Source organism: Cajanus cajan, chromosome 2, assembly GCF_000230855.2.
Source record: "Cajanus cajan strain Asha chromosome 2, NIPB_CcT2T_4, whole genome shotgun sequence".
NCBI lineage: Eukaryota > Viridiplantae > Streptophyta > Magnoliopsida > Fabales > Fabaceae > Cajanus > Cajanus cajan.
The window spans coordinates 42,075,068-42,087,660 of NC_138518.1; the positions used below are offsets into that span (position 1 = coordinate 42,075,068).

At 33.9% G+C, this 12,593-nt stretch overlaps 2 protein-coding genes and 1 pseudogene across 3 annotated transcripts; 1 reads left to right on the plus strand and 2 right to left on the minus strand.

The window, feature by feature from the left end:
• Positions 1–108: 108 nt before the first annotated feature.
• On the minus strand, positions 109–10,967 carry LOC145954263 (uncharacterized). The gene is made up of 9 exons (XM_083068171.1): positions 10,613–10,967; positions 10,264–10,367; positions 7,531–7,676; positions 7,185–7,245; positions 1,606–2,105; positions 1,394–1,520; positions 1,017–1,289; positions 836–940; positions 109–742 (listed from the first exon to the last, which is right to left on the minus strand). The coding sequence occupies exons 5-9, from the start codon at positions 1,935–1,937 to the stop codon at positions 248–250; spliced, it is 1,332 nt and encodes a 443-aa protein (XP_082924297.1). The 5' UTR covers positions 1,938–2,105; positions 7,185–7,245; positions 7,531–7,676; positions 10,264–10,367; positions 10,613–10,967; the 3' UTR covers positions 109–247.
• LOC145954264 (uncharacterized) lies at positions 3,252–7,170 on the minus strand. Its single transcript, XM_083068172.1, has 2 exons — positions 3,786–7,170; positions 3,252–3,704 (listed from the first exon to the last, which is right to left on the minus strand). Exons 1-2 carry the CDS (start codon positions 4,805–4,807, stop codon positions 3,452–3,454), a joined length of 1,275 nt encoding a protein of 424 aa, XP_082924298.1. The 5' UTR covers positions 4,808–7,170; the 3' UTR covers positions 3,252–3,451.
• LOC145954265 (transcription factor bHLH25-like) lies at positions 8,738–10,264 on the plus strand (annotated as a pseudogene). Its single transcript, XR_014431436.1, has 2 exons — positions 8,738–9,577; positions 9,697–10,264. The product of XR_014431436.1 is annotated as a transcription factor bHLH25-like (transcript).
• Positions 10,968–12,593: the final 1,626 nt, after the last annotated feature.

A 12,593-nucleotide genomic window follows, 5' to 3' on the forward strand; every position in this document is an offset into this window, starting at 1 on the left:
CTTTCCACACCAATCTTTATAAATAGTTTTACCTGGTCAGAAATATTAATAAAATCACTTCTCAGGTTTCTTTAAATATCCTATAACCACAATATGAAATCATACATCTTTAAAATCTAAATACCCATAGCAATTATGCATAATTAGTTTCCATGTCATAGTGTAAAATATGACTATTTTTGCATAAAATTATACATAATAAAATATTTAAATAGTTGTGGATCCATAATCTAAAAAAAACATCTAATTAATAGTCATCTCCATAGTGTCCAGTAGGTGGTGGTTGTTGGTCATCGTGGTTGTCATGAAATTGTTGATCCACTTGTTGTTGCAAAATATGTTGTGTATCAGAAGGTAGGAGAGGTAGAACAGCATTGAACAGGGATTGAAACTGGCGTTGCAAGCGTTCATTTTGTTCCCTAGATTGACGAGCCTCCTCCCTAGATTGACGAGCCTCCTCCCTAGACTTACGAACTTGCTCTTCCAATTGAATAATTTTGTCTGAATCTTCAGTAGCACGAGCAGAAGATATATTTGTGAAGGTATCCACCAATGTCAATGGAGAAACGACTTTTCCAACCCCATAAAGTCTTCTTTTGTCTGTAACCCCACCAGCAGCAGCAATCCAACTCTTATTGCGGAGTCTTTCTTCCTGAACTGGGTCCATAGAAGACGTTTCAGAACCTCCTGTACAAGATGCAGCCTCAGACCTAGCTTGATTAAATATAGTCTCAAATTGATCCTATTTCACAAATAAAGATGTTTAGAAGTGACATTTATCAAAGATGATTAAAATTGAAAAGAATAAAGCAATAATACGAAAAAAATAACTCACATATGTTCGCTTAGATCTTTGGTCAACAAAATCACCCGTAAGCTTCCGTACATGAGTTTGGTGGAACAACTCATCAACATGTGGAAGGCGACCCAACTCTTGTGACTATAATTGTATAAATAGTTAATCATCATATTTCTAAAATTATATTAAATAAAATATATTAGTTTAATGTAATTACCATCCGCATAGCATGCTCGTGATGGGTGATGGAGCCACCTGTGTGCAGACTTCCACCTTTCTCAGATGCTCTATTTTTTTGAGCTTGGATACTCTTTGTTTTAAATTCTGGGGCCATCCACTGGGCAATCAAACTCTGCCAAACTGTATCAAACATCCAATCAGGCTTCTTGTTTATTTGACGAGCTTTCTTGAACATTTCAGAAAGCCTATGAGATGCTTTTGTGTGAAATATTTTTTTTATCTTCTCTTCAGGTCTCCATGAAACTTTTTTCTGCAATAACAGAATAAGGAAGCAATTAAATTATTCATGACTACAAACTTAGTGCATTTAACGTAATCGCTTTAGAACAGAATGATAATAAACAAATTATGTACCTTAAAACGCTGAAAGAAAATATCTTTTTGTTCTTCCGTCATTGCACCCCAAGTCATCCATGGCTCAACAAATTGTTGCTTAATAGTCAATGTGATTGCCTTAGATGCTACCCTGCTTGGATAAAACCTAATTAATGAGGAAAAAAAATTAAATCAGTTCAATGTTGGGAAAGAAAAAATAGGATTTAGAAAGAAAAAATTATAAGTTTTACCCATCATTACAAGGCTCAATCATTGGAAGAATAGACCCAGCTGGTGGATCTTCATTGTTGAATGGTGATGTATCATTGTTGGACACTTGCTCTTCATCTCCAGTAGGAATTTCAAAAAGTCTAGAGGGTACTGACATTGGTGATGCATTGCTACTAGGTTCACAATGTGAAGCTCTAGAAGAAGGTAACTGATTTTGTTTTTGGGAGCATGTGGGTTCAACATTTTGGGTTTGGGGTAATGGGGGTGTAGCAATTTGGGTGTTAGGAGGTATGGTTCTAGCATTTTGGGTTTGGGGAGGTGTGCTCGTAGCAACTTCTGTTTGGTGAGGCATGGGTGCAGGGATTTCAGTTTGAGGAGTTATGGGATCTAAACCTACAAGTGGCTAGGTTGTTTGTTTAGGTAGTCTAAGAACATACCTTGGTTTTTCCCCCTTTTTTCCTTTGTTTCCACCAAGTGAAGGACATTGGGGAAACTTATCAGCACCTCCTGATGCCATTATCTGCAAAAAAACAATTTAACAAATTGTGGTGATTCAATATTTAAACATTTCACAACATAGAATTAAACATGATTATGTTACCTAATGGTTTTTAAAACATTATAATTAAATACTATGTAGCAATTAAAACAATGCAAATATCAAGTGATTACTACAAGAAACAATATATATTGGTTTTATATAAATATTAATTAAACATTAATGTTACAATTGAACATGATATTTGCCTACTCACAATTTCTATAATAGATATAATCCTAGTCAGACAAATCAGAATTCTCATTATCCATCTCCATTTCTTCATTGTCCTCTTCGGAATCATAGTCTTCAAATTCTCCTTCTTCATCATCATAATTTTGCTCCAAATCATTGTCTTCAAATTCCCCTTGTTGAATATGTTCTTCCAAATGAACTGGTTGTATCTCGGATGGTTCATCTTCTTCTTCAACAAGAATTTGTGAATCTTGGAAGCCTAAAATAGGTTCTACTTCTATGACTTCATTGACGTGTGACACTTGGTCTACTTGGTACGGTACATCGTCCTCCACATGACATTCTATACGACCTCTAGGCTTTGTTTTAATTGGCACACACCAACCGCGTTTATCTATTCGTGATGTTGGATATGGGACATAATAAACTTGCCTTACATTATGAGCAATAATAAATGGATCATATGCCACATATCTTCTATCCATGCGAATATTGACAACATTATATTTGGGATCTACTCTTGTACCTCTTCGTGATGGATCATACCAGTCACAATAAAATAACATGACTTTCTTGGGAGAACTTGAACTATTGTACTCTAGTTCATATATGTGTTGGATGACCCCATAGAAGTCATCATCACCTCCTTCAGTAAGCCCTTTGACATAAACTCCACTATTTATTGTCTTTTTACCTTGACTCCATTCATGGTTATGAAATTTATAGCCATTCACATATAGAGTGTGCCATTCTTTAACCTCAATGAACGGACCAAGTGATAATTCTCTCAAGTGTTGGTTTCTGACCCTTATAGGTTCATTGTAAACCTACAATATTCAACAAAGTATTTTTTATGTTTTATATAAGTAATGTTAAAGTAAAATAAATTTTGCATGTGCTACGTACATGATCCTTAAACCACTTGGAGAAATCATCATGTATGCGAGAAGGAGCTGTTGATTCACTTATTTGTTCTAATTGTAGGAATGAACTATCAAAAAATATGAATGAGATGGTCAGTTCAAAAAGAAAGTTTGATTTACTATACTACAAAATCAATTGTTGGAAAATACTGACTCAAGATATGGTTTAACTTCTGTACAATTGATCAAAACATGAACATGGGCTGACTTCTATTGTTGCTGGCTTAACCAATGAGATTTTTGCTTCCCAGAATGACGAGCTGGTTGATTAAATATGGACAACGATGATGGACACCTATCACTTTCAGTTTCCAATTCATTTCTACAACTTTGCGATGACAACGTGGAGTTGTGGAAATAATGAGAACAAAAATGAGTTGTTTCGCGGTGTATGTAAGATGCACATATCGATCCTTCAACCCTCGCCTTATTTTTCACTGATCGCTTAGAATCTCCCATAAATCTATAAAATTATATGAATAGGTTAGGGTTCATAAACATTGAACAATACTAGTTATATACAATAGTATGATAATTGTAGTACCTTTCAAATGGATACATCCACCTATATTGAACTGGACCACCAAGTCGTGCTTCATATGCAAGGTGAATAGGTAGATGTTCAATTGAATCAAAGAATGCGGGGGGGAATACTCTTTCCAATTTGCAAAGAATAATTGGAATGTTTAGTTCCATCCTATCCAAATCCTCAACCTTCAATGTGGTAGAGCACAAGTCTTTGAAGAAATGACTTATTTCAGTTAGTGGATTTAAAGCATGCACTAGCAATGAACTGAATGCAATAGGAAGTAAACACTCCATGAAAACATGGCAGTCATGGCTTTTCATGCCATGCATCCTTCCCTTTTCGACATCAGCACATCTTGCCAAGTTGGATGAATAACCATCCGGAACTCGAAGTTCTTTTATCCAGTGACAAAGTATCTTTGATTCCTCTATAGGTAAAGTGTAATTTGCTTTTGGCTTTAACATTTTCCCATTAAGTTGCAATTTCATTTCCAAGTCAGGTCGACTACAATACAAAGCTAGGTCCATCCGTGCCTTCTCATTGTCTTTCGTTTTACCACTAACATTCATAACAGTGTTCAATATGTTATCAAAGAAATTCTTCTCAATGTGCATCACATCAAGATTGTGTCTCAAAATATTATCTTTCCAATAAGGAAGATCCCAAAATATACTTCTTTTCCTCCAATTATGTGACTCCCCGTATCCTTGTAACCTAAGCAAGCTAGGATTTTCTGTTACTAAAGGTAAATCCCTAACTCTTTGCCAAACTTGATCGGGTGTCAATGTAGGTGGTGGCACATCAGTTTCAACCTTGCCTTTTATAAACGCTTTTCTGTTCTTCCTGAATGCATGATTGGTGGGTAAAAACCTTCGGTGTGAGTCAAACCAACAATTTTTACCGCCATTCTCTAATGTAAAGGCTTTAGAATGCTCCATGCAATGTGGACATGCCAATTTACCTTGAGTTCCCCAACCAGACAACATGCCACATGCAGGGAAGTCATTAATAGTCCACATTAATGTTGCCTTCATCATAAAATTTTGCTTCTTTGAAATGTCATAGGTTTGGACACCAATCCATAACTTTTTAAGATCGTCAATCAATGGTTCTAGATACACATCAATAGCTGCCTTTGGATTTCATGGACCAGGTATAAGACAAGTTAAAAACATAAATGGTTTTGTCATGCACATTTCAGGGGGAAGATTGTATGGGGTTACAATTACCGGCCAACAAGAATAAGGTGGAGTTTTTGATTGAATGTATGGATTAAACCCATCTGAGCATAAACCAAGTCGTATATTGCGAGGATCGGCTGCAAAATCTGGATACACTCGATCAAAGTGCTTCCAGGCTTCACCATCTGAGGGATGACGTAAAACACCAGAGGTACTTCTATTTTGATAATGCCAACACATATGCCCAGCTGTTTGCATTGATGCAAACAGTCGTTGTAACCTTGGAATTATTGGCAAATAAAAACATCGTCTTCACTGGAACTAGTTTTTTGTGCTTGATCCAGTGTTGCGATCACGATATCTTGGCATATGACAAAACTTGCACTACAATAATGCACCATCATTTTTCCCATAATCATTGTCATAAAACAACATGCAGCCTTGTACGCAACAATCTATCCTTCTAGCACTCAGTCCCAATTTTGACACTAATCTTTTAGCGTCATAGTAATTTTTGGGCAAACATCTATTCACAGGAGTCACATCCAACAACATTTTTTTTATAAAATCAACGCATTCATCGGGAACATTCCAATTAGACTTGCATGCTAAAAGTCTTACACACATTGATAACTTAGACTCTGATGATCCCTCATACAATGGACAATTTGCCTCAGATAAAAGATTGTAAAATCTTTGTGCTTCTTCATTCGGAGGCTCTTCCACGTTATTATTTTCTAGTATGTCAAATGCCCCATGTTGCCTAAGAGCATCACACATCATATCATGCATTGAGTTAGAGGTTTCACTTTCGGTCGCATTTATACCAATACTTGAAGCACCTATGAGATTATTGTCAACATTTTCCATCTCTTCACCATGATCAGTCCAAATGTAGTAGTTCGGCATGAACCCATACTTGAAAAGGTGAACTTTCCCAGTATGAACACCATCAATCTTTATGGACTGACATTTAGCACATGGACATCTAAGTTTCCCTTCATTAATATAGCTTTGTTGTTGACAAGCTATTCTTATAAACTCTTCAACCCCGTGTACAAAAGATTCCTTTAAACCTCTTCTCCCCATATACATTCTATCATACATCCATTGACGACTTGCTGGGATAGAATTCATGTTCTGTATATTTATAACATAAATATATTAGAACATGGAAAGACAAAAGTGTTGGAATGGAATTCATCTTCTATATATTAATAACATTTAAATATATTGTCATATGCCCTTTGCATACCAACGCTATATTCAAATCTGTTGGGGTAAACTGGTTTTTAACCAGTTTAAAGTCATTCAGAACCATGTGCCCATGCAATTGGCCAACGCTATCTTAATGTTTTATATTATACTATTATTTCATGTTTTATATTATACTATTGTTGGAATTATGCAAACCAGGCTACCATAGTAATTCCGTACAGTACTTCATTATTAATATACACATATTTGAAATTAGCTTCCACAGATATATGTTAAGCACTTCTAGTCGAGCAAACAGCAGTGAACATTCACAAATCTGACATGAACAAGCAAATTTGAGATTGGTAAAATGGCATCCTAGTGGTCCAAAAAGAGAAAAGTATTTTTGCATTGAAAAAGTTCATGGAAGACCACCAAAGAAAACCCACAAGAAAAGGGAAGAAAAATACCTATCATGTAGCAAGTATATGTGCAGATAGATTAGAGATATTTCAAAGTTCAAATTCCATATTATATTACTTATGCAGTTAACCTATAAAACAATTCCGGTCTTCCTATTTTTAATTAGGAAATTCTGGTTTCCCAATTTTGATCCAACCATCAAAATATCTAACAACTCAAATTCGCCACAGATTAAATCATAAAATAAAAAAAACAAAAAAAAAACAACAATTTCTCTTCGATTATCAACACAACTACACAAGCACCAGCAACACAACTCAAAAACAAGATCCAATCAAAAAAAATGTAACAAAAAACTGCATAACAATAATTAAAAATGAAAACCAGCACCAAAATATCTAATAGCAACTTAGATTCAAAATAGTCAAACAATTCAAATCAAATAACATAAAAAAAAAATAAAATCCACTTCAACAATCCACTTCAATAATCAACACAATTACACAAGCACCAGCAACAAAACTCGAAAACAAAATGCAATCAGAAAAAAAAATGCAGCAGAAAATTGCATAACAATAATGAAAAAAAAAAGTGTGTATAATTGTATAAGTACCTGACGAGTTGTATATACGAGGAAACCGATGAAGAATAGTACTCTAGTTTAGAAGGTGAAACTGCGAGAATGAGATATTGACATTATGCAGAAAAAAACTGAACAATTGCATTCAAGTTCACAAAAGACACAAAACAAAAGTAAAAAAAAAACAAATTCTGGGGTGATGAAAATGTGGATGGATATATCATCTAAATAAAGTAAAACTGAATTCATCTTTTCTTTATGTTTTCCATTAAATATGGTACACAAAATTTAAAGCTATTCATTATTTGTGATTGATTGTAATTTGTATTTCAACTCTGATATCAAATATCAATGTATAGACACACATTTTAAACCATACCCGAGCTGTGAAAGTGATCTATTAATATTGCCAGCTTCCTTCAAAAGGTCTCCTGCTGCACCTGTTAATTTTTGCCGTTCTAACCCAGCTAGATCAACAAGACTTATGTTACTTGTTCTAAATCTGCTTACACCATCTGCAGGGCTCTGTAAAGTGAAAATATGAACTCACTTCAATACCTCTTCTATTTACAAATTCTATTGTGAGGCAGAGCAGAATGTAAGCTTAAATAAATATAAGTATAAAAACTGAGGAATGAAAAGTAGTTCAAGCTAGATATGGAGATCGAGTTCTAGAAGTTTGATCTCGGAGAGATGAAGTACTTTTCTTTGGAATCATAATCAATCCAATAGCACGGGAATATAAATTCATCTTCCCAATAAAATATTCTAATATGTAACTTTAGAATGTCTTTGAAACTAGAATTTCCTATTAATTTGTAAGATTAGAATTTCCTATAGGATAAGTAATTAGTGTGCTATAAAAATGTTGAAGAAGTTACGTACGGAAAAGAGCAAACCAATAGGTACACTAATACGAAAGGACTTCTCAAATTTAAGATGAAAAAAGACTAGTGAATTACTTCTACATGAACAATTTTCACTTTAAGAAAAAGGGTAAGTAGTTGAAGAGTGCAAGCTATGATCGATGTTGCATATTTCCCACTATAAACTAAATGCATAAACCAAAAAATAACAATCCTTTGGAAGGTATAGCAAGGTTTTATTACAATAATACTGTCATCTATGTAAATATTATGTTATAGAATGTCTTATTCTTACCTGGTGACGAGAGGGTGATGATTCCATACTTTTAGCTTAATGGCTTTGAACTAGAAAATTAAGTATAAATTGATAGTCTGGTTTTTTATTGGCTATGAAATTACAATTTTAATTAAGTATTAAGCGAATTGGATAGGAGAGGTAGTGCAGAAAGAACAAAAGAAGAGTACCAACTCATTTGAATTCGTGAGCTATGCCAAATTTTGGAGGCATTAGGGAGTGGGACCTATCTAAGAAATTATTTTCAAGGGTTGAGAGAGAGAGGTGGAAAGGGTTTGTTTTCCATTCTGTTTACAACAATTTATATTGCATAGCTTTAAACATACAAAGAACCTGGCAGGTTTTATGATAGTAACTCCATTCTTTTTGTTTCCAGACAGATACGAGGGTCAAAGTTTTCCAAGAATACCAATTAAATATATAGTTTGTGTTTGATTGCAGAGATTTCGGTGAAAAAGACATTAATCGCTGTGAAATGAAAAAAGCAAATTCCATTTCTGTCTTAGGCCATAGGTTCTAATGAATACATCATCACACATACTACATTGCATATAATAATCCATACGCCACAACCCTCGTTGTACTCCCCTATAAATTCTTCACCCTCACTATACTACATATTCTCAAAACTAAAAAGGTGTTTCTTAAAGAATTATCATATTCACAATAACAGAGAGAGAGAGAGATGGAGCTCTATGACCATGATTTCTTGGAGGAACTAATGACTCTAAGAAGAGAAACATGGGACACCAATCCAAGCACAGAAGAAAACCAGTTGTTCTCCAATGCTTGGAGTTTTGACTCTTTTGATCAAAACTCTCTACCTTATCTCCCAAACTCTTCTTGTGGTCAACAAGTTTCTCAAAGCTACAACGACTACCCCTTCAATGAAATCTATGGCTCCTTACTTGATGAATCCTCGCCACAGATTATCGATTCATACTATAGCACCCTTGACACACCACTCAACACCCCCATTTCTTGGTCAAGAGGATTATCCATTGTCCATGATGGAAGAAGAGGACCCGTGTTTGCTTGGGGAAGAGCTCAAAAACTTGGAGCTGCAAAACACGTGCAAAGTGGAGCCAACACAATCCTCTGATATGCCACTTTTCAACATGGGAGGAACGGGTCTGGAAAGAAAGAAAGGATCAAAGAAGCTTCAGGGGCAAGCCTCCAAGAATCTAATGGCAGAGAGGAGGAGAAGAAAGAGATTAAACGACAGGCTCTCAATGCTGAGAGCAATTGTCCCCAAGATTAGTAAGGTATGAAGTGAGTGAGAGTCATTTGTTCAATGAGTACTAAATACTAATACTATACTCACAGAACTAGTTTGCGTCAAGTTCAGATCTAATTTATTCTGTTGAATGCTTATTTTTCATAGATGGATAGAACATCTATACTTGGAGACACTATTGATTACATGAAAGAGCTTCTGGAGAAGATCAACAATCTGCAACAAGAAGTGGACATGGATTCAAACATGGCAGGCATTTTCAAAGATGGGAAACCAAATGAAATCCTAGTGAGAAATTCACCCAAGGTATGGTTTTTCCATATTACATACCAAGACCCCTTTGAAATAAATCTTTAATGAAATATCCCAGTTGTTATTGGTGCAATCCTGCATTGATTTTTTTATATTATATTTTTTTTTTGGACTTTGCAGTTTAAGGTTGAGAACCAAATTGATTTTTTTTTTATATTATATTCATTTGGATGTAATAATGTAATAATACAATTTATGGAAGAGAGCCTAGTCATTGTCCCTAAATGCATGTGAAGGCTCAAGCAAAAATGTTAAGACAAAATAATAAGAGTAAAGTTCGGAACAACACCACTGGCAGTAGGAATCCAGAGACAAAATAATAAGACAAAATGTTAAGACAACACCACTAAAATCCAGAGACAAGACAAGACAAAGGAATCAAGGAACAGGAACAAGAACAACCTCGATCCGACCATTGGCAGCAGCTACATGCAGAGGAGAGAGCCCGTGATGACCAGTGGCGTGTTCCAAGAGAGTTAGGAACTGAAATGTAACTGAAAATGTAACTGTAATGTAAAACATAAAATTAATTAACATCTTAGAAGGCAGAAATGGACATTGAGATGCATAAAATAAGAAAGGGGGAAGTCGTAATTTAGTGAATGGGTATCTTGACTCCTAAAAACTAAAAGATATTTGTGAAACATTGTAATGCTATTCGATTTTGCATGAGAGTTCCTTGATTTTGACCCACAAAAATGCAAATATTACTTCACACTACAGACGACTCCACCTGGAACATCAAACTTACCGAGAAGAAGTGCCGCCAAGATGCAGAGTGCTTCAAGAAGGAGGTGCTTCAAGGAGGTGCTTCAAGGAGGAGATGCAGAGTTAGGGATTAGGGATTAGGGACTTCAAGTGAAACGCGGGACTTTCGTTTTCCAATTTGTATGTTTATAATATCCGTTTTAAATTTTAAATTTTAAATTTTGAATTTTAAATTGTAAATTATAAATTACAAATTATAAATTTATAAATCTTTTAAAAATAAGAGAATCAAATTTAACTTAAAAAATATTAAATAAATTATTATATAATATAAGAAATATTTATAATTAATATAAATAGAAATATAAATTATTAATTGTTATATTAGTCTTTATTTATTAAAAAAATTCAATCTTTAATTTTTTTTCTTACGTTTAATAAAGTAAAACTGAATTCATCTTTTCTTCATGTTTTCCATTAAATATGGTACACAAAAGTTAAAGTTATTCATTATTCTAAAATATATTTTAATTAAAAATAATTTTTTGGTAAATAAAAAGTATTATAATAAATAATTAAACTAAAAAAGAATAAATTTTATAATGATTATTTTTTTTAATAATGTTAAATTAAATATTTTAATTATTTTATAATAAATAAAAATAAAAAGATAATAAAAATATGTTTTACTTACGGAATTTATCTACGGAATTTTTTCCGTAGTTTCCGTAGATAACTTATCTACGGATATTTCCGTAGATAACTGGAAATTATCTATGGAAAAAATTCCGTAGATAATATTCCGTAGAAAATTAAATATTATCTACGGAAAATATTCCGTAGATAATATTCCGTAGATAATTAAATGTTATCTACGGAAAAATTTCCAAAGATAATATTCCGTAGATAATAATAATTTTTCTTGTAGTGAAATGTGTCCGGACAATGTCAAAAGTGAAGGAATTGTAGATAAAAGAAGTAATTAAACAAATAGAAACAGATAATCCTGAAGCTTGTGAACAGATAGCAAGAACCAGATTAACACTGTTATTTATGTTCCTGATAAGATGTTAAACTTGTAAATATCAGTTTGCTAACAAAAAAGGCCAAATTCTTTTACCATCCACTCTACTCTAGCAATCAAATTAATTGCATCACATTTCAATAAGTTCCATGCACAAGCTAACAATTCCATATCCCTCGCGCCCTAAGAGCTTTGAATTATACATATCTTGAGTGTATGTGCAAAACGAATCTTTTGAGTCAATATTTCGTTTGAGTATATTGCATCTGAGTGTACGTTTGGGCGTTTGGGTGATTCTTGAGTTTTTGACCGATTTCATTGAGCTCACGTTTGAGGTTAGTTTGACAAATCCTTTCTTAATATATTAGCTAATTTGTTGAAAATAAATGTATGTATATATTAGTTAATATTATCCTCTTCTTCGCGTTTAGGTAGATCATCCTTTGTTAATATATTAGTTAATATCATGTGGAACGGGCCGTTCTCCAAGCAGAACGGGTCGTTCTCCAAGCAGGATGACCCGTTCTCCAATCAGAAAGGCCCATTCTCCAAGCAGAACGGTCCGTTCTGCTTGCACTCTTTATGTTTTTTTTCAAACTTTTTTACGTAAGGTCTTGGTAATGTCCGACGTAAATTTATGTCGGCTATCACAACTGACGTAAATTTACGTCTCCTGCATTAACGTCAAACTTTTTTCTAACGTAAAAAGCTTAAAATAATAGACATAAATTACCCCTTTTGTACTAGTGATTGATAAACAATTTCCCACCCACCTTGTGCATAAATTATGTAATTACAACCTAGCAGGTTACTACATTGACTACTGCACAACTACTACATTGCGGAAAGTTAAATAACATACATTAGAATTAGAGTTTATATTACAACTAGTAACTGGTATCCAATATAAACACCATATATGCAAAATACAATACCAATAACAAAATAATACCTCAAGTTATGCAGTAATTACTGTTTGGTGTCTAAGAGGGGATGTGTA

Excerpts from the sequence above, each read along its gene's own strand:
- LOC145954263 (XM_083068171.1), bottom strand. The coding sequence starts at position 1,937 with ATGCCTCACCAAACAGAAGTTGCTACGAGCACACCTCCCCAAACCCAA. Across the intron at positions 941-1,016 it reads ACGAGCATGCTATGCGGATG|TCACAAGAGTTGGGTCGCCT; the intron begins GTAATTACATTA and ends ATACAATTATAG. Across the intron at positions 743-835 it reads AAAGATCTAAGCGAACATAT|GATCAATTTGAGACTATATT; the intron begins GTGAGTTATTTT and ends TTTGTGAAATAG.
- LOC145954264 (XM_083068172.1), bottom strand. The coding sequence starts at position 4,807 with ATGATGAAGGCAACATTAATGTGGACTATTAATGACTTCCCTGCATGT. Across the intron at positions 3,705-3,785 it reads TGGATGTATCCATTTGAAAG|ATTTATGGGAGATTCTAAGC; the intron begins GTACTACAATTA and ends ATAATTTTATAG.